At 54.4% G+C, this 27,810-nt stretch overlaps 1 protein-coding gene across 1 annotated transcript in view; it reads right to left on the reverse strand.

The window, feature by feature from the left end:
- Positions 1–1,743: 1,743 nt before the first annotated feature.
- Positions 1,744–27,810, reverse strand: part of WDR27 (WD repeat domain 27) — a 123,704-nt gene continuing 97,637 nt past the window's right edge. The window contains exons 27-28 of the mRNA XM_066248169.1: positions 2,487–2,543; positions 1,744–2,305 (exon numbers count right to left, since the gene is read on the reverse strand). Of these exons, the coding sequence (XP_066104266.1) occupies positions 2,493–2,543 (51 nt within the window). The 3' untranslated portion in view covers positions 1,744–2,305; positions 2,487–2,492. The remainder of the gene's footprint in view (positions 2,306–2,486; positions 2,544–27,810) is intronic.

A 27,810-nucleotide genomic window follows, 5' to 3' on the forward strand; every position in this document is an offset into this window, starting at 1 on the left:
TATGGTCATTTTGACTATATTTATTCTTCCTATCCAAGAACAAGGAATATTTTTCCATTTTATTATATCTTTTTTGATTTCCCTTAACAAAGCTTTGTGGTTTTCATTATATAGGTCCTTTACATTCTTTGTTATGTTTATTCCTAGGTATTTTATTTTTTTGTTGTTGCAACCATGAAGGGATTATTTTTTTGAGTTCGTTTTCTGATGTTTCATTGTCGGCATCTAGGAAACAACCAAAAAGCCCTTCAAGAGATGACTGGATAAGGAAGATGTGGTACATATATACTACGGAATACTACTCGGTCATAAGAAATGATGACATCGGATCATTTACAACAACATGGATGGACCTTGATAACATTATACTGAGTGAAATAAGTAAATCAGAAAAAACTAAGAATTATATGATTCCATACATAGGTGGGACACAAAAATGAGACTCAGGGACATGGACAAGAGTATGGGGGTTACGGGGTGGGGGGGGGGAGAAGTGGGAGGGGGTTGGGGGAGGGGAGGGGCACAAAGAAAACCAGTTAGGTGACGGAAGACAATTTGACTTTGGGTGATGGGTATGCAACATAATCAAATGTCAAAATGACCTGGAAATGTTTTCTCTGAACCTATGTACCCTGATTTATCAATGTCACCCCATTAAAATTAATAATAAAGGGAAAAAAAAGAAAAAATAGAATCAGATTATACAGCAGTAACACGTCTGGGTCTGTGCCCAAAAGAATGGGCATCAGACAGTCACACAGACGCCACACACCCCAGACCCCGGCGGCATCGTTTGCAATGGGCAGAAGGTGCAAATGACCCAAGTGTCCATCGGGGGACAGACAAACTGAATGTGTGGTCTGTACACACAGTATCGGCCCAAGAAGGGAGGAGCCCTCGACACAGAGACAACATGGAGGAACCCTGAAGACAGGGTGCTCAGTGGAATAAGCCAGAGTGTTGTGCGACTCCACCTGCAGCAGGTCCCCGGGGTGGCACGGAAAACAGAGGTCTGGTGACAGGGCTGGAGGGAGGGGTGTCTCGGGGGGCGGACTGTCAGTTGGGGAGATGAGATGGTTCTGGAGATGGGGGTGGTGGGTGCACAGTGGGAATGCAGTTACTACTGCCCAGCTGGGCGCTGAAAATGACTAAGATGGTGATTATGTCCCACGTATCTTACCACAAGTAAGAATTACATTTTGGCCCTGGCCAGTTAGCTCAATTAAGAGTGTTGTCCTGAAACAAGAAGGCTGCAGGTTTGAATCCCAGTCAGGGCACACATGGGAAGCAACCAAAGAATGCCAGACTGAGTGGAACAATGAATGAGTGCTTCCCTCCCCTCCCCTCTTTCTCCCTTCCTCTCTCTGTCTCTCTAAAAATCAATAAAAATCCAGCCCTGGCTGGAGAGCTCAGTTGGCTGGAATGGTGTCCGGAGTGCAGAGGGTGTCAGCATCCACTCCCTGGTGTCAGGGCACAGACAGGAGCGGCTCGATGTTCTTGTCTCTCTCTCTCTCTCTTTCTCTCTCTCTCTCTCTCTCCCTGCCTCTCTCAACAAATAAGCAGATAAATAAAATTTTAAATAAAGAATTAAATGATGTCACTAAAATTAAGAATATTAAATAAGTTTCTTTGGGTTTACTTGCCCTAAAACTGCTTTATTTACTTTAACTAGTATTAAATAAATCTAATTTAAACAAAAGGAAACAGAATAATTATTATAAGTAGATAAAGATGTTTGGATAACTCTAAATCTTAGAAAAATAAAAATGAGTTCTTCCAAATTTTGCTTTGCAAAAAACTTTGCAAGAAAAGGTATGCGTGCTTATGGTCAGTGTGCGAAGATTCTGCAGAAACCCAGGAATTCGAGCCTCTGGTGTTTCTTAGCCAGGAGAGAGGGGACAGGCAGGCTGGCGGTGCTGGTGGGAGGGGAGCCCCCAGCCCTGAGTGCTGGAGACGGGACGGAGAGCACCGGACCGCCCCAGGGTGTCCCCAGTCTGTCCCCACAGGTCCTAACATGGGTGGCATCCAGGTTGTCGGACACCGAGCTCTGAAATTGTTCTAGAAGTGCCCTGTCTCCTCTGGGGCCCTGGGAGGACTTGGTTCAGGGACATGCAGAGGCAGAGACGGGCAGAGCGGCTCCCAGGACAGCTGCTGGTGTCCGAGGGGGCAGCTGGACCCCGGCTTGCCGGCTCAGCCGCACCGTGGGGATAAGGGCCCCGAGCAACCCGCATGAAGACGGAGGCCGTGGGCAGAAACGGGCGCCGGTCAGGACAGCACCGCGTTTTCACCGCCCCGGCGTCTCTCTCTGCCAAGCACAGGTTGTGAAACAAACACCAGGAGATTTTATTGAGGAACATTCTGTCTGAACTTACTGCATCCTGTGCAGAGGGCAGGTGAGGTGTGGAGCTCAGACACGCGTGTGCGCAGACGCGGCGAGGACAGAAGCGGGGCGTCCTCACGCCGGGGGGCCTGGGCCCAGCACCCACCAGCGGTCACTCGGCTACAAACAGCTGCAGCCTGCCATCCAAGGTGGCCGTGACGAGCTGCGAAGGAGAAGCAGAGCAGGAGCTGTGGTCACCACTGGTCACTGGGAGACGTGGGAAGAGGGAGCTCCGTGCGTGTTTCCTGGTTCGGGCCCCCCAGAACACAGCACAGAGCGCACACGAGCCGTCTACACGGACGGTCAGACCTGCACCCCTGCGGCTCTGACTCCACGCTGCCGGTTAGAGCCCGTCCACCCCGCCGAGGTCTGTGTCCTTGCGACGACCAGCCGCGGGCTAAGGGACAAGTCACAGCTGGGGGGGCGGGGCCTCCTGTGGGCTCCTATCTCTCCTCGGCCACTCCTGCCCATTGGGGGCTGGCTCCTCGTGTCCCCACGTCCTTCCGGGGCCTCCTGATGCACGGCCAGCCCTCAGCCCCGGGGGGCAGGAGGCCCAGGTTTGGGGGTGGGGGGAGCAGCAAGCTCTGTCGCAGGCCGTAGTGGACTCAGAAACCGTCCCAGAACCGTGAAGGAACCCAGCCTTCCCTCTGCGCTTCCTCAGAGGTCCGGGGTCCGACTCCAATCAGCACCTCAGCCAGGGGACACGGGCGCTCTGGACTGACCCCAGACCTCAGCATGCAGGGTCGTGGCCAAGAGCCCCGAGGCAGGCCTGGAGCAGAAGTGCACCCCTGGCTGCGAAGCCGCAGAACCGGGGTTGCGAGAGGCCCACGGGGGACAGTGGCCGGTCCGGGGGTTCACGGAGCTTTGTCCTTGACGAGGCTTCTCAGCAGCATCTGAATCCAGGGGCTGCAGAGAGGGTCCCAGAGCCCTGTGGAGACCCGTGGGGCTCAGCTGCACGTCCACAGTCCTGTGCCGGCAGCGATGCAGACGCACCCATGTTGCTATCGATACAGACACACACGCAGACACACACGCAGACACACAGACACACACGCAGACACAGACACAGACAGACACAGACACACACGCAGACGCAGACACACACGCAGACACACAGACACAGACACACACGCAGACACAGACACACACGCAGACGCAGACACACACGCAGACACACAGACACACACGCAGACACAGACACACACGCAGACACACACGCAGACGCAGACACACACACAGACACACACGCAGACGCAGACACACACGCAGACGCAGACACACACGCAGACACACATGCAGACGCAGACACACACGCAGACGCAGACACACAGACACAGACACACACACAGACGCAGACGCAGACACACAGACACACAGACACAGACACACACGCAGACACACACGCAGACGCAGACACACACGCAGACACAGACACACACGCAGACGCAGACACACACGCAGACGCAGACGCAGACACAGACACACACGCAGACACAGACACACACGCAGACACACATGCAGACGCAGACACACACGCAGACGCAGACACACACGCAGACACACACGCAGACGCAGACACAGACACACACGCAGACGCAGACGCAGACACACACGCAGACGCAGACACAGACACACACGCAGACACACACGCAGACGCAGACGCAGACACACACGCAGACGCACACGCAGACGCAGACACACACGCAGACGCAGACACACACGCAGACACACATGCAGATGCAGACACACACGCAGACGCAGACACACAGACACAGACACACACACAGACGCAGACGCAGACACAGACACACACGCAGACGCAGACACACACGCAGACACAGACACACACGCAGACGCAGACACACACGCAGACACACACGCAGACACACACGCAGACACAGACACACACGCAGACACAGACACACACGCAGACACACACGCAGACGCACACGCAGACACACACGCAGACACACACGCAGACACACAGACACACACGCAGACACACAGACACAGACACACACACAGACACAGACACACACGCAGACACACACGCAGACACACACGCAGACACACACACAGACACACACGCAGACACAGACACACACGCAGACACACACGCAGACACAGACACACACGCAGACGCAGACACACACGCAGACGCAGACGCACACGCAGACGCACACGCACACGCAGACACACACGCAGACACAGACACACACGCAGACACAGACACACACGCAGACACACACGCAGACACACACGCAGACACAGACACACACGCAGACACACACGCAGACACACACACAGACACAGACACAGACACACACGCAGACACAGACGCAGACGCACACGCAGACGCACACGCAGACACACACGCAGACACACACGCAGACACAGACACACACGCAGACACACACGCAGACACAGACACACACGCAGACACAGACACACACGCAGACACACACGCAGACACAGACACACACGCAGACACACACGCAGACACAGACACACACGCAGACACAGACACAGACACACACGCAGACACAGACGCAGACACACACGCAGACACAGACACACACACAGACACAGACACACACGCAGACACAGACACACACGCAGACACACACGCAGACACAGACACACACACAGACACAGACACAGACACACACGCAGACACACACGCAGACACACACGCAGACACACACACAGACACAGACACACACGCAGACAGAGACACACACGCAGACACAGACACACACGCAGACACACACGCAGACACAGACACACACGCAGACGCAGACACACACGCAGACACACACGCAGACACACACGCAGACGCAGACACACACGCAGACACACACGCAGACACAGACACACACGCAGACACACACGCAGACACAGACACACACGCAGACGCAGACACAGACACACACGCAGACACAGACACACACGCAGACGCAGACACACACGCAGACACACATGCAGACACACACGCAGACACACACGCAGACACAGACACACACGCAGACACACAGACACAGACACACACACAGACGCAGACACACACGCAGACACACACGCAGACGCAGACACACACGCAGACGCAGACACACACGCAGACGCAGACACACACGCAGACACACACGCAGACACACACGCAGACACAGACACACACGCAGACACAGACACACACGCAGACACACACGCAGACGCACACGCAGACGCACACGCAGACACACACGCAGACACACACGCAGACACAGACACACACGCAGACACAGACACACACGCAGACACACACACAGACACAGACACACACGCAGACACACACGCAGACACACACGCAGACACACACACAGACACACACGCAGACACAGACACACACGCAGACACACACGCAGACACAGACACACACGCAGACGCAGACACACACGCAGACGCAGACACACACGCAGACACACACGCAGACACAGACACACACGCAGACACAGACACACACGCAGACACACACGCAGACACACACGCAGACACAGACACACACGCAGACACACACGCAGACACACACACAGACACAGACACAGACACACACGCAGACACAGACGCAGACGCACACGCAGACACACACGCAGACACACACGCAGACACACACGCAGACACAGACACACACGCAGACACACACGCAGACACAGACACACACGCAGACACAGACACACACGCAGACACACACGCAGACACAGACACACACGCAGACACAGACACAGACACACACGCAGACACAGACGCAGACACACACGCAGACACAGACACACACACAGACACAGACACACACGCAGACACAGACACACACGCAGACACACACGCAGACACAGACACACACACAGACACAGACACAGACACACACGCAGACACACACGCAGACACACACGCAGACACACACACAGACACAGACACACACGCAGACAGAGACACACACGCAGACACAGACACACACGCAGACACACACGCAGACACAGACACACACGCAGACGCAGACACACACGCAGACACACACGCAGACACACACGCAGACGCAGACACACACGCAGACACACACGCAGACACACACGCAGACACAGACACACACGCAGACACAGACACACACGCAGACGCAGACACAGACACACACGCAGACACAGACACACACGCAGACGCAGACACACACGCAGACACACACGCAGACACAGACACACACACAGACACAGACACAGACACACACGCAGACACACACGCAGACACACACGCAGACACACACGCAGACACAGACACACACGCAGACACACACACAGACACAGACACACACGCAGACACACACGCAGACACAGACACACACGCAGACGCAGACACACACGCAGACGCAGACACACACGCAGACACACACGCAGACACAGACACACACGCAGACACAGACACACACGCAGACACACACGCAGACGCAGACACACACGCAGACACACACACACACGCAGACACACACGCACACGCAGACACACACGCAGACGCAGACACACACGCAGACGCAGACACACACGCAGACACACACGCAGACACAGACACACACGCAGACGCAGACACACACGCAGACGCAGACACACACGCAGACACAGACACACACGCAGACACACACGCAGACGCAGACACACACGCAGACGCAGACACACACGCAGACACAGACACACACGCAGACACACACGCAGACACACACGCAGACACACACGCAGACGCAGACACACACGCAGACACACACGCACACGCAGACACACACGCAGACACAGACACACACGCAGACACAGACACACACGCAGACACACACGCAGACACAGACACACACGCAGACGCAGACACACACGCAGACGCAGACACACACGCAGACGCAGACACACACGCAGACACAGACACACACGCAGACACACACGCAGACACAGACACACACGCAGACACACACGCAGACGCAGACACACACGCAGACACACACGCAGACACAGACACACACGCAGACACACACACACGCAGACACACACGCACACGCAGACACACACGCAGACACAGACACACACGCAGACACACACGCAGACACAGACACACACGCAGACACACACACACGCAGACACACACGCACACGCAGACACACACGCAGACACAGACACACACGCAGACACAGACACACACGCAGACACACACGCAGACACAGACACACACGCAGACGCAGACACACACGCAGACACAGACACACACGCAGACGCAGACACACACGCAGACACAGACACACACGCAGACACACACGCAGACACAGACACACACACACACGCAGACACAGAGATGCGGATCTCCTGCACTGGAGACCCTGGGCCCATCGGAAGCAGCACAGAGCAGCATCTGGAACCTCCGTCACTCGGTTACAATTGTAAATACCTCCGGCGTGTCCGAGTGGAGACTATGGACACAGACGTGGAGTCAAACCTGGGTTCTACCTTGTCTTTGCTGTGTGACGTGGGGAAGCCACCTAAGTGCTCTCTACCTCAGCTTGGGTAGCTACTGCCTAATAATACTGGAGTACCTCACCTGTGAGGAGTGTAAGGAAGGAGCAGCCAGAACCAGACGCCCAGAAAGCACTCGACCAGCGTGAGGCTCGTACAGAACAAGGCGTGACAGGCAGATGTTGGTAAAACGGATGTGTGCTATCTCAGACGGACTCACAACTTCCAGAACCCCGCGAGGCGCAGGGTTTTAACCGGATCAGAGGCCACGATGATGACCACACACCTCCAGGATTTTACAAAGTGAGGCTTCTCTGTTCTGAGTCGCTCGGTCTGCAAATCTCATCTCCATGACATCTCTGGCCACAAACCACCATTTCTCAGAACTCATCTTAAAACATGAACACCACCTTCAGAGAGCTGTGATAACCGTTTCCAAACTCCTGACCGTGAAGAAGGGAAAGGCGGAGAAGTCAAGAGGATGAACACATCAGCTCTCACCACAGGAGTCTCGTGTGACTTTGTCTAGAGTCTGACCTCTTACTACGGGAGCTCCACCAACACAAACGGACAGAGCCGCACGGCCCCAGGTGTCCATCGGGGACGGCAACGGCGGGGAGACCGGCTGCTGAGTGTCAGGGGCCACGGGGCCACAGTGAGAAGAGCTTAGAGAGAGGCTTCTAAAAAAAAGACACGGGTTCCTGAAACAAGTCCCTTTGGGGCCAAGTGACAGCAGGCAAGTCAGAATGGAGGAAGGGAAAGTCCCCCAAAGTCTCTGCAGGGAGGACAGAGCGTTGCTGTGAGAACTCGGAGGACGCGGCTGAGTCTCCCGACGGCGAGGCAGAGCCCAGCTTGGACCGGTCTGGCGGGACGGCCCTGCCTCGCCCGGTCACTGGGCCATCTGAGGAGGCTGCAGACCCAGCGGGTCTGGGAGTCAGAGCGCCGAAGCCTGAGATGAACGGTCTCAGGACCCCGTTGTCATCACCTGGGATGTATGTTTTCCTCGTTCTCCTTTCTCTTTAGAAACCATGTGTTTCTAATTCTCTGGTCCACATGGTCAGGAAAAAAAAACCAAACGAAACGAAGCAAGCAGCAGCCACAAGAAGCTGAGATCGTGGAAGGCGCCAGGTTTCAGCTTCCTCTCGGTGTCGGCTCCAGATCCGGCCCAAGTGGGGTCAGGACACTCTGGAGATGACCATGGGGGTGGACGCTCCCCGGGGAAGCAGGGAGGCGAAGAGACAAGCTGAGGAGCAAAAACCATTCCTCTCTGAAAACAGGATGAGGGCTTCCCGTCCGGGTGAATGCTCAGTTTCCACCGAGCAGGGCTCCCCCTTCACTGCTGCCGTCTGCAAACCCAGGGTAGTCACCAGGGAAGAGAGACACCCCCGAGGCTTTCTCAGGACTCGCTTCCACAGAGCCGAGCAGGAGAGAAGGGGGGCGAGAGGCTGATGCCGGGTGGTCAGTGCAGGAGGTCCCCGTCTGCCCTGAGGAAACCGTGGTTTCTGTTTTCAAAGAAGGGCGAGGAGGGCAGTGACCTCGATGGCCATAAGGACGAGGGAGGAAGGGAGTGAAGCCTGAGGCACCTGCACACGCCGAGGACTCACGCGCGTGAACCCAGGTGCCCAGGGGACCCAAGGACATCTTAGGCTGCGGTCCAGATATCCCCTCCAAAGCCCCTCCCTGCGAGGAGGCGTTTTACCTCACGCTGCGGGACACAAGGGTGTGCGAGGTGAGGGAGTAACAACAAGAAGAAACATTGTCTCAGCCGGTCACGTTCCCAGAGCACCCGGCAGAGCGGAGCTCAGACCGCAGGTCGTTGGACCCGGTCTTGAAGCTGAGACGTTGACAATGGTCAGAAGCAGGATAGAAGAATAAGGTGCTATAATAAAGAACAGCCAGGCTGCGAAGAACCGAAGTGAAACCAGGAAGGAAGAAGGGTCACTGAACGTCCACACGCAGGGGCTCAGTGAGGAGCTGATCAGAAGGAGCTGGAGAGAGGAGGGATGAACTGGAAAATGGACACGAAGAAATCACCCAGAACTCGGGGAGTTGGGAGGATGGCAATTGTGAAGAAGAGGTCAGATGACAAAGTCCAAGGTTGATTTAATAGTTCTAAGAAGGAGAGAGCTGTGAGAAAGGAGAAGAGGGAGCATTTGAAGGAATTTCCTGGAATTAAAAAAAAAAAAAATCAACCAGTCTTTCAAGGAGCAAAATAAATTCTAGGAAAGACGAACAGTCATAAACCCACCCTAGATCTGTGGGAAGCGTCTAGAACAGTGTGTGTGACAGTCTGGCTCAGTCGGGGGGTTTATTCCGAATCTCGACCACGTGCCAGTGGGTTCCAGGTGAATGCAGCACCGGCCCCTCAGAGACCTCTGGTCTCAGTCAGTGTGGGGTTGGGCACAGGCAGTGACACGGAAGCAGTGACTCTGAGGGGCAGCAGGAATCCAGGTCCACTTTGGTATATAGATGACTCACTTCTCAGGTTTAAATACTGCCATCAGTTATGGGGCATTGTCTTTGGCATGGAGTCCTTCATTGAAACCAAGTCTTTAATTCTGGTGATAATAAACTCACCACGTTTTTGTTTCATGTTTGATACTTCTCCAGTTTCAAGAAGGCTTTCCCAAGCACAGATCACAAAGCTGTTCTACAATTCATTCTACTTACTTTTGTTTTACATTTACATTGACACAACTAAATTACATGCTGCATGCTTAAATAGAAATTTTTAAATTTTTATTAAAATAAGTTTTTCTCAATATGGAGAGTCCATTTTTCCTAAACATTGTAGCAAATAACCCCTCTTCTCCCCCACTGCTGTTGTGTGTTGCCACATTTAATGTGTATTAAGTCCCCAAATACACACTGGTCATCTCGGGAGTTCTGTGAAGTTCCCTGGCTCTGTTTCCGTTCTTCAATCAACACCACCTTGTTTTCATTTCTGTGATTTTTGAAGTGTTTCTTATCTAATAGAGAAACTATGAAGTTCAATTAGCCTTTCATAAATCCTTCTTTTTCCCCAATAGTTTTTTGAGTAAGTTTAGTGAGCCCTGTTTGATTTTAATGGAGGTTGTGGTCAATTTATAATTAGTGAAGAATCATCATCCCTATGATATTTGCGCTGTAATCTAAACACGGAAGGACACAGCGTACTAGTCATATACTCCTCTGTGTTGCTGATGAGTTTAAAATGTTTCTCTCTAGTTGTGTTGCTATCAGTTATGGGGCATTGACTTTGGCATGGAGTCCTTCATTGAAACTAAGTCTTTAATTCTGGTGATAATAAACTCACCACGTTTTTCTTACGTCAAGTTCCTAGATGTGTTCAAGTCTTACTTGCTACTATGAAGGAAATCTTATTTCTTAGTTATTATTGGTATATTGATTGTTGTAACTAGATTTTTTTGGTCTTCCAGGTAAATGAATCAAATCATCTGCAAACAATGAATTGTGTCTCTTCCAGGTTCACTCCCATTTAATTTCCTTTTCTCTTTCTATCAACCAGGACAGTCTCCACCTTGACTGCAGTGGGACGTGGGGGAGAGAATTCCATCTGTCCTCAGGAATGCGGGATGTGGGTGAGGGACACTGTCTATCTTGATTGTGGTAGAGGCCGCATGACTGAACTTACGTGTGAACTCCCACTCGGTGGCCCACCACAGAGGATGAACCCCTCTGTACGTAAATTATGTATCAATGAACCCTAATAACTTCTACCACAGTAGACAGAGTGGTGATGCAGAGATTAAGAGCTGGCAAAAGATTACACAAAATAAATCAGGTCCGAAATTCCTGCTGAGAAAGGAAAATAAGCCTTCACCTTGTCAACCATGTAAGAGCCGCAAATAACAACGTTCGCCTCTCAGGTGAGGTAAGACCTACGCTGTAATGCGTCATTTGAATAATTAAGAACATATGTCATAAACCAGATATGAAAACGCTGGGTGTCTGACTGCCCGAGGCGTAAGGAAGACGACTCATCTCACTCGCCTCAGACGCACCCAAGGGAGCAATTCTGAAAACCAACGATTCATCGTCAGCTGTGAAAACCACTTGGTTTCCATTTCTAACGTAATAAAAAAGTGGGAAAAATTAGCCAGGTATTTACTCTCGGCTATAAATCCCAGGATTTACCTCTAACTTGCTATCGTTCCCGCCTGCATCCTGCAGTCAGGACCCAGCACACGGGCCACGCCCCAGCGTCACCCCATCTTCGCAGAGCTCCCCAGCAGCAAGCCACGCTCCTCTCTTCATTGAGACAGGTCTGGACAGCTCTGAACCCCGCCACTCTCTCTCAGACGAAGACCGTTCAGCCCTCCTGCTCGCACGGGACGGCTGTGCCCACCGCACGCAGAGCACGGTGGCTCCGCACCTGCCGGGTCAGGCCACCTGGTGGGACTGGCCGCCCTGTCTGTCACCTTCGTGACCTTGTACAGCCTCACCTCCCTGAGTGTCTCATCTATAAAATGGGGCTAAAGGTAGCATCAGCTTCCGCGCACAGATCTGAGAACTGAGTTCCTATAAATGAGCTGTGACCTGGCGCATGATGAACGCCACCCCTTCGCTAATGTCGCTCGCACCCTCCACGAGGACAATGACACTGTGTCTCCTCTACTTTGATTCAAACGTGAGAAGACACCGCGGGGAGCCCAGGGCCTGTCTGTGGGCTCCGAGTGCCCAGGAGGGGTCAGGAAAGGGAGCGTCTCCCAGCGAGCAGTCCTGTGGCCGCCCCACTAGATGACAGGTGGGGGCCTGGGGGACAGAGGGGACTGGGTGCAAGCCCCAGGGGACCCAACCAGCAGTAAGCAAAGCTAAGCCGTCACATTCACCCTGACAAAGTCCCATTTTCCTGCGTGATGGCCCAGGATACCAGGTTTAATCTGGCCCCTGGTCAGATAAGTCGTGTGGCCCCGGGGTCACCCACCAAGCGTCCCTGCAACACAAGTGTCCTCGTCACCTGTCTTCTGCAGGAGCTGCTCCCACAAACTGATCCAGTGAACGTGTAGCTGAGGTCCAACACTGCTAAGTTCCTGAAGAGGAGGCATCTTAATGACTGTGGTAGTCTGCATTTCCCTTCGTCAAAACCCTCGGAACTCCCCAATCTCTGCTTCTGTTGAGACGTGATCGGCCAGGCCACCTGGCTGCAGAGACACGTCCGACGGTCAGACTGAGGCAGGGGTGGTGTGTGGAGACGCAGACCCGGCTGAGGCCCAGAGGCCCCACCCCCCACTGGGCACCCACGCCAACGCCCCCTCCCAGGCTGCACGCTGTCCCCTCGGCGACGGAAACCCTCAACAGGACTCTCGCTGACAGGGGCAGAAAGGGAAGAGATTCACTCTGGAATAAAAGTTTAAAACCGGCTTGTACTTGAGAACCTGCGCTTCCCGCCGACGTGGCCGAGGAGGCTGGAGAAGGAGCTCCTCCCCACGCCCCCTGGCTGCCCACCTGCTGGGTCCCAGGTTTCCGGAGAGACGCTGTGTGGACGATCAGGGCCTCTCCAGAGTCCTGGCGTTCCCAACCCCTGGTCAGAACTGCAGGCCTCCCCTCACCCTCGGCCCCAGCCCCACCTCTCCCGAGGACAGCTGGCCCACCGGCCCCTCGGCCTGGCTCGCTCAGAGTCCTGGGCCGGGCCGGGCTGGGCCGGGCCGAGCAGCAGGGCCTGAAGTCTCTCCAGATGGGCTCAGGGGGAAGCCAAGGCGGAGCGCTCCCAAGACTTAAATTCTATCATTTCATTACGCCTCAAAGGCCTCTAATCCAGAATAAATATTTCCACTTCGTTTAGAGCTGCTGAAGTCCAACATGTGGAAATGTTTTGTGGTCACCCTCCTGGCTTCTCCCCACCAGCAATTCCAGTAATTCAACGTCACGCTCTCCGACCCGGCGGCGTTTCTGCCGGGGGAGATGGTCCCCGTGACTCAGGGCTGACCCAGGGGCCCAGGATGTGTCCCCTCCAGAACAGTCCGTGTGCCGGGCTGGAGGACAGGTCCCGGGCACGCGTCCGTCAGAGTCCCAGCCACGACGACGCCCATGTCCTCGGAAGTGAGCAGGGCCTCTGTGCTGAGCTGCTGCAGGGTCTGCCTGAGCCCCAGAGCTGGCCGCCCTGCGTCGGGGAGCACTTGTTCCTGAGACACCGCAGGACCACAGGGTGGACCCTGCCGTGAGAGTCAGGCACACCACGAAACGCTGTGTTTGGTGTGAGAAGTGGTGGTGGAGGCGTGGGGACACTCGGCAGTGTGGGTGGGCATGGATGCCGTGCTCCTGTGGGGGATTCTGCCCACGGAGGAAGGGAGGCACCTGCCACCGATGGCGGGGGCACCACCAGCTCTGTGACTGCCCTGTAGAAGGCGGTCAAGTGGCTGACCCACCACAGTCCACACGCCGGCTCTCTCTGCACACGTGCCCTGTGCACCCACGGTCCTTAGACACATGCGGAGAACCAGACGGGCATCCCGGGCCAGCTCCGGCAGCAAACAGAGCGCTTCACGTCACCAGGAGCATGAGCTGCATCTCTGTCCCTCCCTGTCACTCTAAAGAGCCAGGACACGTGTCCATGGCCCAGAACCCTCCAGAAATGAAGCCTCACCACCTCCAACCACCTGAAACGTCACCTGTGTCGACAACGGGGCCACACTCGGCTCCTGGATGTCTAGTGGCTATTTTATACTGTCCACCAGCCACGGAGCAGCCACGAGAGGAAAAAATCCCATCTGCACAGACGTGTGGGCTGTGATGCCCACTCGGGATCTCACCTGTCACAGAACTTGTTGATGTTTGTGACGAGGCATAGCCTGTATTTCAAACATACAGGAGTTATGCACAAAATATAACAAGAGGAAAAGTAAACTAACGTAGGCAGGCTCTAAACCAGTAAACCTGTTCACGGACAGAAATGAAACAGCAAGAGCCAGCACCTTGGGGACACTGGCTGGTGGCAGGACACTCTGCACAGGGCCCTGGAGTCACAGCCAGGCAAGGCTCAGGCCGGGGACACTCTGCACAGGGCCCTGGGGTCACAGCCGGGCAAGGCTCAGGCCGGGGACACTGCACAGGGCCCCGGAGTCACAGCCGGGCAGGGCTCAGGCCGGGGACACTGTGCACAGGGCCCTGGGGTCATAGCCGGGCAAGGCTCAGGCCGGGGACACTCTGCACAGGGCCCTGGAGTCACAGCCGGGCAAAGCTCAGGCCGGGGACACTCTGCACAGGGCCCTGGGGTCACAGCCGGGCAAGGCTCAGGCCGGGGACACTCTGCACAGGGCCCTGGAGTCACAGCCCTGGAGTCACAGCCGGGAAAAGCTCAGGCGGGGGGACACAGCCTCTCCTGGGAGGAGACCCACAGAGCTGTCACAGCCGCCGTCTGACCCGGGCCCGGGAGGAACTGCGCTCAAGTGCCAGCAAATTTGGAAAGTGAATCCAAACTGAGGGAGAGAGCAGAAAGGACTGAGCCTGTTTCTCAGCCGAAAACACATCTGTGAACTGAAAGTTCAAACACACAAGGCCCTGGCCGGTTGGCTCAGCGGTAGAGCGTCGGCCCAGCGTGTGGAAGTCCTGGGTTTGATTCCCGGCCAGGGCACACAGGAGAAGCGCCCTCCCCCACTCCTTCCTCTCTGTCTCTCTCTTCCCCTCCCGCAGCTGAGGCTCCATTGGAGCAAAGATGGCCCGGGCGCTGGGGATGGCTCCTTGGCCTCTGCCCCAGGCGCTAGAGTAGCTCTGGTCGCAACAGAGCGACGGCCCGGAGGGGCAGAGCATCGCCCCTGGTGGGCATGCTGGGTGGATCCCAGTCATGCCTCCCTGTTTCCAACTTCAAAAAAAAACTAAATAAACAAACAAACAAACAAACAGGTGCATGTTCAATGCTGAGAGACAGAAAACCAAGTAACATTAGGGAGATAAGTGCATGCCAGCTGAATTTGAAATAAAAACACAGCCTGAAAAATAATTTAAAATAAATATGCTTATCATTCTCAAAGAAGTGAATTGGGCAAAATCCCAATAAACAAAGAAGAAGTTGTTTTACACACTGCAGTAGAACATGAGGAGGCAGCCGTGTTCAAGACCACGCTGGAAACAAAAGCGCACATCGACCGGGAAAGGCAGGGCGCTGCCGGCCCAGACAGAGCCCGCTGAGGGGAGACTGTGAGAGGACCCTCCAAACTCCCGCCTAGGGAGACAAGGTGCTGTGAACATACGGGAACGAGCTGCAAGCCGCGGACGACACTTTGTTTCCCATAGAGTTCAGAACACAATAATGAAGGCAACTGCGAAGAAACAACCTTGGATGAGGTCAAGGAGCAGCAGGAGACACCAGCGTTGTTCAACCACCAGTGCGCAGACCAGTGCTGGCCTGGGAGCGAGATCACCGCCCTGATGGAGAAGCATCGCGGACAGCGCCCACACACGCCACCCGTTTAACACGCCAGGTTCTGAGCGTGTGACGGGAGCTCCTCTCAGCCATCCCCACACAGAGCAGAGCATATGGGCTCCCTCTACGTGCCCGACACTGTCCCAATGTGGATAAAACATCCGTGTCACCAATCCAACCATCAGGAAAAATACAGGAAGGAGGACGCTGCTTCAAGGTCGTTATAAAAAGGACTCCAGCCAATACGAGAATACAAACTGCGGTGACCTCGGACACAGGACAGCAACAGCACGCAGGTCCTAGGAGGAGCTCTTCCCAGGAGCGGAGACAGTGGGCTCCCCCGTGGGCCTGGGCAGCTGGGCTCTCCCCACGATCTGACCAGACCCTGCGTCCCAGCTGCTGTCGAGGCAGGTGGAACAAGAGAGCAGCACTCTGAGGTCACCTTGGGTCACCTGGGAAGCCTCAATGCCGCACTGACCAGGGACACAGGCTGGACACAGCCATGGAGGCTGCTCGGTGCACGCTGGCCCAGGGGGTGACCACGCCGGCCCGGGAAGTGACCACGTTGGCCTGGGGAGTGACCACGCCAGCCCGGGGGGTGACCGCGCCGGCCCGGGGAATGACCACGCTGGCCTGGGGAGTGACCACACGGGCCCGGGGAAGTGACCGGGGAAGTGACCACGCTGACCCGGGGAGTGACCACGCCGACCCGGGGAGTGACCACGCTGTCCCGGGAAGTGACCAGCAGGGTGACACTCTCCAACCCTTGCTCGACTTGACTCAGGAGAGCTGAACACCACAGACAGGGCCACACCGGTCCCACTGAGGACGGCCACTGGCCGCACGCCCGTCACAGGGCCAGGGGTGTCTGCCCCAGCACCCCGCCAGCCGCCCCACGCCCTGGGCCCGGATGGGTGCTGATGGGGGAAGGAGGGAGCAGCTGACACGCAGAGAGAAAGGGAGGCAGGCACCACGCCCCCCTCACATGCGGGACGCAGCCCTCCAGGACCCGACAGACAGCGGACAAGACCATCTGTCTGCACGCCATGTGGCACCTGTCCCTCCGGTGGTTCTGCCCCCAGGCTTGTCACGCCGTCACGTGAGCTCAGGCAGGTGCTCTCGCAGCCCCGATTCCTGCTGCTGCCTCAACAAACGACCTCAGACAGAGTGGCTCCAACCACCACCGACGTGTCATGTCAGGACGGGGCCCCACTGCGCTGGCACTGCGGTGTCCACAGGAACCCTCGCATCGGGGCTGACCTTGCACCTCGGCCCGCGGCCCCTTCCCAAAGCTGGTGACACCAACCCTCTCCTGCCCTCTCTGCTTCCTCCTGAGGACCCTGGGAGCCCCGGGGACCCTGGACGGCCCAGTGACTCCGATCAAGCTCAGTGACGAGCACCTCCCCCCTTCACCCCGTCTGCTCACACCTCCACGGCCAAGTCACACGGGCCGGTGCTGGCGGCCACCTGCTCACGCCCCCATGGCCAAGTCACACGGGCCGGTGCTGGCGGCCACCTGCTCACGCCCCCACGGCCAAGTCACACGGGCAGGTGCTGGCGGCCACCTGCTCACGCCCCCTCCGCCAAGTCACACGGGCAGGTGCTGGCGGCCACCTGCTCACGCCCCCTCGGCCAAGTCACACGGGCCGGTGCTGGCGGCCACCTGCTCCTTCCTGGAGAGGAGTGAGACCTGAGCAGACAAGAGGTGAGTCTGGTCAAACTAGTTCTTCTAGAGGCCAAAAAAACCCCACCATGTTCTGCAGGTCCCCCCGAAATCCCAGTGGCTAATCCCACGCAGCCTCTGCCTCGGCGAAGTGAAGATCAGATGATCGTCATGCGTCACACGCTTCCTCAGGACACAGGCGCCAGGACGCGGGGTGTCGGCTGGTCCCGGTCCCCGGCCTCGTGATGAGAACTGGAGTCCAGAGTGAGGACCCCAGGTTCCAGAGGCCACTCCATGGACGGGCCCCCGACTGAGGGCTCACACACAGCAGCGCTGACGGGAGCCCCGCCCGGCCCTGCCCGGCCAGTCGCCACAGGGCGACTTCACGAGGAAACAGACTCAGTCCGGGTGACGCGGTGACGTCCCAGGCTGGAGACAGCAGCCAGCGCGACGGTCGGATGAGCCTCCGACGCTGACAGACGCCGGCCCTCGCCCGCACGGCGTCACTGGTTCTGGGAAGCTTTACAAACGGACGAGTTCGGGGAACAGGGTTCTCTTCCTGGGCTTCCAACAGCTTCCCAGACACCCCAGCCTGTCATCCCCTCCTTTGTTCCCGGCTCCTTTTTTTTTTTTTTTTTTGGAAGGAAGATGAGAGAGTTTGGGAAAAATGCAAACTTCGACGTGTTCGCTTCATGCTTCAGGGACCTCTGAGCCCACGCGGCTCGCTTGCATTTCTCGACTCTGCCCTCATTTCCTGGGCCTGCCCCGGAATCCCCGGCCACATCGAGTGAAGACCAAGTCCCAGCCACGCTCCGGTCACCCAACAGCCTCTTCCCGCTATTTCAACCCGGATCCATCCGGCTGGCACAAGGTTTTGGCCAACAGCCATACAATTAAAAACCAAACAGTCTATCCCTGGCAGCTGAGCTGCTAAGCCATGACAAGAAAGGTTTCCTAATAAATGAGACAAAGTTCTGGTTTAAAGTATCAGCGACAGATTCAGGCAGGCTAGACTCAGAGGTGTGTGCTGGGCGCCAAGATTTATTTTAAAATGCACCAGAAACCAGGTGGGCTGTTGAGTGGGCGGAGGGAAGACAGACGGCCGTTCTGTGGTAAATAAAGCGTGTGGTGCGGGGGGGGGGGGGGGGGGTGTTGTCACCGCACCCCCCCCCACGGTGTTGTCTCTTATCACAGGCTGACGGCATCTTAGACGGGGGTTCCACGCTGCCCACGGGGACATTTTTCAAGGTTCTCATGAAAAGCAGTTATTTTAGGCTCCTTTGTTCTGCTCTGCCTGCCATCTGACCCAGATCCCCACCTGAGACTGGCCAGGACAGACGGTGTGGCCAGGACAGACGGTGTGGCCAGGACAGACGGTGTTACTGGGCCATCGTCCTACCTGCAGGGCGATCGGAGGCCTGCAGCGTCACGCGTGACAGGGAACGCACAACACGCAAGTGTTTCCTTTGACCAGGACAGTCGATCGTCTGAAACCTCGTCAGCCTTCATCTCACTGGTCAGGTTGCCGCAGGGTGTTCTGAAGATTCTGGTAAGCTCCAACCAGTTAAAGATCACTTGCTAATTGTCAGGTCCAGGTCTATTTGTGACAGCTCTTGGGTGGGAATGGGGGGGTGGACAAAACAGAGAGAGAGAGAGAGAGTGCCTGCCCACCTCACGCAGGAGCAGAGGGGTGTCCCACATTTTACACCTGTCCCTGCATTTCAGGGGCTGCCACCTCACCATCAACTGAAAGCGACTGACCTGCAACGCAGCGGAAGCTTGATAAACATCGAGGAAGACCCAGGGCAAGCCCACCAATGCTCGCCGCAGAACAAACACGCTCAATTAAAGTCACATGTGTAGGGACGAGGCTGGTGTGGGGTCGGCTGTATCTGTGAAAAGCCATCCCCAAAGAAAAGATCTGTAGCCTTTCATGGCCGGTCATCACTAGCAATGAACATCTGCAATCAATCTTGATGACAGAAAATGCTAACTTTCCCAAAGAAAATAATTTCATTCATCTGTAGATATTACAAAAAGTAATAATTTATAATATTTTGAAAGTCGCCAGTGACAAGATTGCAGAACCCTCCTTTCCTTTCTTATTTTACAAGGATACCATGGCCTCAACTTTTCCTCTTGGCCCACGGAGCCCGTCATGTGTCCTCTCTGGCCCCCGACCAAGGGCAGTTTCGCAACCCTTGCTCTGGACATCACTTCAGCCCCGAGTTATACTTAGCATGTTTGGCTAATGCCCTCGTCTGTCATCATCTCACAGTGTGGTAAGTTACCACTCACAGAAAACTGAGGGTGGACGGGTGGGTGAGTGAGGGATGGACAAGCTCCTGTTCTGTGACCACAACGCGTCCCGCGTCCGCTGCTTTGCTGAGAAGGGGGCGGGGTCGTGAAGGGGCTGTGACTGCAGAGCAGGGTCGCTGGAGGCCCCCGCCCGCCGGAGGCTCCCACACCTGCCTCTGCTGTGCACGTGGTCTCCCTTCAAACAGAGGATTCCAGACCACGTAATAGCTCTGCCGGGTATACACAAAATACTATTCAGCATTTCCTTCTGAACGCAGAGAGACGGAAAGGTCACGGCGTGTGTTTTAAACTTGCCCTTCGATAGCAATAGCTTGGCGTTTCCCAAGTTACAGCATCTTCTTATCAAGTGTGAAAAATTTATATCCAGAGGTCTTCGAGATGTAACTACTGGCCCTGGCGTGTGGATGTCCCAGGTTCAATTTCCAGTCAGGGCACACAGGAGAAGTGACCATCTATTTCTCTTCCCCTCCCTCTTCCCCCTCTTCCCCCCACCCTACAGCCAGTGAATCAATTAAGCGTGGCCCCAGGTGCTGAGGATAGCTTGGTTGGTCCAAGTGTGTCAGCCTCAGGTGCTAAAAATAGTTTGGTACTCAAGCATCAGCCCCAGATGGGGTTGCCATGTGTATCCTGGTCAGGGTGCAAATGGGAGTCTGCCTCACTGTCTCCCCTCCTCTCACCTGAAAAAAGAAGGGAGGAAGGGAGGGGGAGAGGGAGAAGGAGACAGAGGGAGAGGGAGAGGGAGAGGGAGAGGGAGAGGGAGAGGGAGAGGGAGAGGGAGAGGGAGAGAGAGAGGGAGAGAGGGAGAGGGAGAGAGAGAGAGAAAGAGAGAGAGGAAAAGAAAAGAAAGAAAATGTAACTACTGTTCACTCACCGGAAAAAATGAAAAGTCTGTATTTATCTTTTCAGTAACCCAATACTTTGATTTTTGATAACAAAATTTAATTTTAAATGTAATTGAAGTAAATTCTTTTTCAAGGTTTCAATGATAAATTCTGACACAACTTTAAGTCTTTCCTGTTGTCATGTATTACCATTAAATTAACAGAACAAGTCTCTAAAGATTACAGAATTATCAAACACTAAACCATCTCTCCTCCTGGCTCCTTGCTTCCCCTGAGGAAAGAAAAATGACAAATATCAGGTTCTGGCCTTTAGCTTTCCACACTGAATCTCCAACTGCATAAAAAAGCAGAGTGAAACAAACACACAAAACTACCGGGAAGCCTCCTCTACAAACAACTGCACTGTCTTCCTGAGTCTAGCAGTTCAATAAATCACTATGCAAACGACCACGTATGGGCAGGCTGGTCACCTCCAGCTGCTCTACCCCGTGGGACCAGTGACAGTGACGGGGTCACCTGAGGCTGGTCACCTCCAGCTGCTCTATCCCGTGGGACCAGTGACAGTGACGGGTTCACCTGAGGCTGGTCACCTCCAGCTGCTCTATCCCGTGGGACGAGTGACAGTGACGGGGTCACCTGAGGCTGGTCACCTCCAGCTGCTCTATCCTGTGGGACCAGTGACGGGGTCACCTGAGGCTGGTCACCTCCAGCTGCTCTATCCCGTGGGACCAGTGACAGTGACGGGGTCACCTGAGGCTGGTCACCTCCAGCTGCTCTATCCCATGGGACCAGTGACGGGGTCACCTGAGGCTGGTCACCTCCAGCTGCTCTATCCCGTGGGACCAGTGACAGTGACGGGTTCACCTGAGGCTGGTCACCTCCAGCTGCTTTATCCTGTGGGACCAGTGACAGTGATGAGGTCACCTGAGGCTGGTCACCTCCATCTGCTCTATCCTGTGGGACCAGTGACAGTGATGAGGTCACCTGAGGCTGGTCACCTCCAGCTTCTCTATCCCGTGAGACCAGTGACAGTGACGGGGTCACCTGAGGCTGGTCACCTCCAGCTGCTCTATCCCGTGGGACCAGTGACAGTGACGGGTTCACCTGAGGCTGGTCACCTCCAGCTGCTCTGTCCCGTGAGACCAGTGACAGTGACGGGGTCACCTGAGGCTGGTCACCTCCAGCTGCTCTATCCCGTGGGACCAGTGACAGTGACGGGGTCACCTGAGGCTGGTCACCTCCAGCTGCTCTATCCCGTGGGACCAGTGACAGTGACGGGGTCACCTGAGGCTGGTCACCTCCAGCTGCTCTATCCCGTGGGACCAGTGACAGTGACGGGGTCACCTGAGGCTGGTCACCTCCAGCTTCTCTATCCCGTGAGACCAGTGACAGTGACGGGGTCACCTGAGGCTGGTCACCTCCAGCTGCTCTATCCCGTGGGACCAGTGACAGTGACGGGGTCACCTGAGGCTGGTCACCTCCAGCTGCTCTATCCCGTGGGACCAGTGACAGTGATGAGGTCACCTGAGGCTGGTCACCTCCATCTGCTCTATCCTGTGGGACCAGTGACAGTGATGAGGTCACCTGAGGCTGGTCACCTCCAGCTTCTCTATCCCGTGAGACCAGTGACAGTGACGGGGTCACCTGAGGCTGGTCACCTCCAGCTGCTCTATCCCGTGGGACCAGTGACAGTGACGGGTTCACCTGAGGCTGGTCACCTCCAGCTGCTCTGTCCCGTGAGACCAGTGACAGTGACGGGGTCACCTGAGGCTGGTCACCTCCAGCTGCTCTATCCCGTGGGACCAGTGACAGTGACGGGGTCACCTGAGGCTGGTCACCTCCAGCTGCTCTATCCCGTGGGACCAGTGACAGTGACGGGGTCACCTGAGGCTGGTCACCTCCAGCTGCTCTATCCCGTGGGACCAGTGACAGTGACGGGGTCACCTGAGGCTGGTCACCTCCAGCTTCTCTATCCCGTGAGACCAGTGACAGTGACGGGGTCACCTGAGGCTGGTCACCTCCAGCTGCTCTATCCCGTGGGACCAGTGACAGTGACGGGGTCACCTGAGGCTGGTCACCTCCAGCTGCTCTATCCCGTGAGACCAGTGACAGTGATGGGGTCACCTGAGGCTGGTCACCTCCAGCTGCTCTATCCTGTGAGACCAGTGACAGTGACGGGGTCACCTGAGGCTGGTCACCTCCAGCTGCTCTATCCCGTGGGACCAGTGACAGTGACGGGGTCACCTGAGGCTGGTCACCTCCAGCTGCTCTATCCCGTGAGACCAGTGACAGTGACGGGGTCACCTGAGGCTGGTCACCTCCAGCTGCTCTATCCCGTGGGACCAGTGACAGTGACGGGGTCACCTGAGGCTGGTCACCTCCAGCTGCTCTATCCCGTGGGACCAGTGACAGTGACGGGGTCACCTGAGGCTGGTCACCTCCAGCTGCTCTGTCCCGTGGGACCAGTGACAGTGACGGGTTCCCCTGAGGCTGGTCACCTCCAGCTGCTCTATCCCGTGGGACCAGTGACAGTGACGGGTTCCCCTGAGGCTGGTCACCTCCAGCTGCTCTGTCCCGTGGGACCAGTGACAGTGACGGGGTCACCTGAGGCTGGTCACCTGCAGCTGCTCTATCCTGTGGGACCAGTGACAGTGACGGGGTCACCTGAGGCTGGTCACCTCCAGCTGCTCTATCCCGTGGGACCAGTGACAGTGACGGGGTCACCTGAGGCTGGTCACCTCCAGCTGCTCTACCCCGTGGGACCAGTGACAGTGACGGGTTCACCTCAGGCTGGTCACCTCCAGCTGCTCTATCCCGTGGAACCAGTGACGGGTTCACCTCAGGCACCAGCTTCCGTTTCTCTCCGGCAATCAAACGTGGGAAAGGCAGAGTCAGAAACTCAAGCATTTCAAAGCCTGCTCATAATCTGAATCCTAGTTAACAAAAAAATTAAAATTTAAAAGTCTAACAAGTCTACCAAATTGAAGCATAACCATGAAACGAAAGGGGAATCTCCCAGTGTTTTTCCATTTAGTCACTCTGCTCCAGGAGAAGCTAAAATTAGCGGAGCCTGCTCAGGGACAGCCAGTCAGAGCGCGCCCAGCCATCACACGGCTCGCTGGGCCACACGCAGCCAGATTCCAATTACGTGATTTAAAGTGTGTTTAACGGTTGCAAACATGAGCATTTCAGCACTGGAATGCACCAGAAACATCTGTTTGTTCTTGCCTCCTTAGATGTTCGAGATACTGGCTTGAATCACCTCTGATTTTACATGAAGGAGGTCACAGTCAGTATTTTGAATAGGGAAAACGGAGTGCCTGGCTGGCAGGCCTGATGTAGTCCCTTCACCTGAAAACAAAATCCGTGAAGAGACAGGAAGGAGACAACGCAGAAAGCTAAGAGTCAGTAAATGCACTTCCATGAAGTCAAGAGTACATGAGAAAAACATTAAAAGAGGTTTCAACTATTTATTATTGCAACATAAACTACCCCCAAACCGACTGGTTTGACATAACCACCACTTTCTTGCCTTTCCTGGCTTACAGGTCAGGAGATGGACCAGTTGGGTCACACTGATGACAGTCACCAAGGTGCTCAGCCCGGCCTGCTCAGGGGGGACCCGCATGGCCTCTCCGGCGGGGACCTCCGCACAGTGGCTCCGGGTCCAAGAGGGAACCTTCTCGCGAACACAGCAGAAGTTACAGGGGCGAGTATGGCTCGGCCTTGGTGTCGTTCTGTCTCGCCTGAGTGGTCGAAACAGTCCTGAGAACAGGGGTCCCCAAACTACGGCCCGTGGGCCACATGCAGCCCCCTGAGGCCATTTATCCGGCCCCCACCGCATTTCTGGAAGGGGCACCTCTTTCATTGGTGGTCAGTGAGAGGAGCATAGTTCCCATTGAAATACTGGTCAGTTTGTTGATTTAAATTTACTTGTTCTTTATTTTAAATATTGTATTTGTTCCCGTTTTGTTTTTTTTTACTTTAAAATAAGATATGTGCAGTGTGCATAGGGATTTGTTCATAGTTTTTTTTATAGTCCGGCCCTCCAATGGTCTGAGGGACAGTGAACTGGCCCCCTGTGTAAAAAGTTTGGGGACCCCTGCCTAAGAGCAACCCCGCTCCCGAGCAGGGCACACAGGCTCTCTCACCTCTGCATGGGAAAAAAATCAAAGCATTTTTAGCCACATTTCAGAATCCTTGATTCGGAACCCCACTGTCTGTCCCCAGATTCAGAATTCATCCATCTGACATAGTCACATCTCTTCAGAGACGGAACGTGCAGAACGCAACCTGGCCCGCGCGGGAGCGTCTGGAGGACGGCACGGCCCTCCGAGCAGCCCAGCGCTAGCCACACGGTCCTCCAGGCCCGGCCCCAACGGCCGGGGTGCGAGCCCTGCAGCCGTCTTGCGCCTGTGGGCCTGCTCGCTCTGTACGCAGCGTCCACTCTTTGCCAGGTTCTGAGCTGCAGATGCAGACCCAGCAATAAAGAAGTCCTCACCACTCCAAGGACGGAGGTGCCAGAGGGCGCCGGCAGGAAGAGGTCACACTTCATGGGACAGAGGCCCCACGGGGACCTTGCACTCCACTGTGGCTTCCAGCTTTATCTCAGAGCCACTGACATGCACAATGTGACCGTTGACAAAGTCCAGGTTCCAATAATGCTCACAGTATTTCAGAATGAATAAAGAGAGAGAACAAGATCAGAATCTTCACAAGAAATACTAGCCAGACTGTTCAGACCTGTATGAACATAGACACACACATACCCATTCAAGCATGAACATACATTCTTTTTTTTTTTTTGTATTTTTTTTTTTCTGAAGCTGGAAACGGGGAGAGACAGTCAGACAGACTCCCGCATGCGCCCGACCGGGATCCACCCGGCACGCCCACCAGGGGGCGACGCTCTGCCCACCAGGGGGCGATGCTCTGCCCCTCTGGGGCGTCGCTCTGCCACGACCAGAGCCACTCTAGCGCCTGGGGCAGAGACCAAGAAGCCATCCCCAGCACCCGGGCCATCTTTGCTCCAATGGAGCCTTGGCTGCGGGAGGGGAAGAGAGAGACAGAGAGGAAGGAGGGGGTGGGGGAGGGAGAAGCAAATGGGCGCTTCTCCTATGTGCCCTGGCCAGGAATTGAACCCGGGTCCCCCGCATGCCAGGCCGACGCTCTACCGCTGAGCCAACCAGCCAGGGCCTGAACATACATTCTTAAAATGTAAAATAAAATATTTTCAAACTAAATCCCTCAATGTCATAAAAGGATAACACACTAAAGCCATATCGGATTTATTCTAAGAATAAAGGTAGGTTGAACGATTCTAAAACCATCATTTTAACCTACCAAATTATCAGGAAAAGAAACACACATCTGGTCATTTCAATAGCTGCAGATTAGCAAATAAGAAATAAAAGGGAACTTTTTAATTTTATAAATAGTAAATTTTAAAAAGTAACGATAATTTTAAAAATCTATAAAACATCAAACTTGATGAATTGTGGAAAGATTTATCTATGAGACTGGGAACAAGGTCTCCCCACTCACACTCCACCTTCTACTGGAGGATTTAGCCAGTACAGTAAAAAAAAAAAAAAAAAAAAAAAAAAAAAAACACAGAAAAAAAATGAGAAGTGACAGACTATGAAGAAAGAAATAATACTGTCATCATTCACACATTCTGTGTAAAAATAAGTCTCATTAATCACAGATTATGATTTTGTAGAACAGGCTCTACTAATATATCCTCATCAGAGTGTAGAAGATTACTGAATATGAAATTAATATAGAAACCTCGATTGTATTTCTATATATGAACAAAATATAGAAAATAAATACTGTAAAAGACACCATTTTGAATAGAATCTGAAATTTCAAGTTCCAAAATTTAACAAAAGGTGTGTAAAACATTCTACACAGGAAATTGTCAGACCTTGAAAGAAAACCTAAATACACAGAAATGTCAGGTTCATGGACGAGTCAATACTGTCAAGATGTTTTCCCAAATAATCTATTAGTGTAATTTAATTCCAGCAAAATTTCCCATAGGTATCTTTTTATGGAACTGAGCATTATTTAAAACTAATAAAAAAGTGAAAATGGCAAAGAACATCCAAGACAGTCTTGAAGAATAAGGCAGAAGGAGAGACCCACACATTTGTGTATAAGAGAGAGGGAGGGAGAGAGAGAGAGGGAGGGAGGGAGGGAGAGAGAGAGAGAGAGGGAGGGAGGAAGGGAGGGAGGGAGAGAGAGAGAGAGAGACTGGAAGACAGTAGATAAAATCTAATCTCAACAAATGGTGCTGGGACCACAGATTACTCCAAATTTTTTTAAAAAAACTAAATTCAACACACCCGTGATTTTCTTCTCAAAATAACTTCCAGACAGATTTAATGACTTAATGAAAAGGCAAAACAATAAAGCTTCTATAGATAATAAAGGATCCTATCTTCATTACTTTGGAACAAGGGATGGCTTTTTAAACAGGACCATCGTGTGTAAGAGATCGCCGATAAAACCAGCATCTGTTTGCTCATCGGGGAGCATGGAGTCAAGACAAGCAGTGGGTCCCCTATTCAACGTGTCGAGAAAATACGAACCACGGAACTGAGAGCCCAGAAATTAAAAATAAAATGGCCGATTTTCACCAAGGGTTCTAAGACCATTCAGTGGAGGAAAAGACTTATCCTTTCAATTAATAAGGATGGAATTACTATGTATGCACAAGGAGAAAA

This window comes from Saccopteryx bilineata, chromosome 12 (assembly GCF_036850765.1).
Source record: "Saccopteryx bilineata isolate mSacBil1 chromosome 12, mSacBil1_pri_phased_curated, whole genome shotgun sequence".
Classification (NCBI taxonomy): Eukaryota; Metazoa; Chordata; class Mammalia; order Chiroptera; family Emballonuridae; genus Saccopteryx; species Saccopteryx bilineata.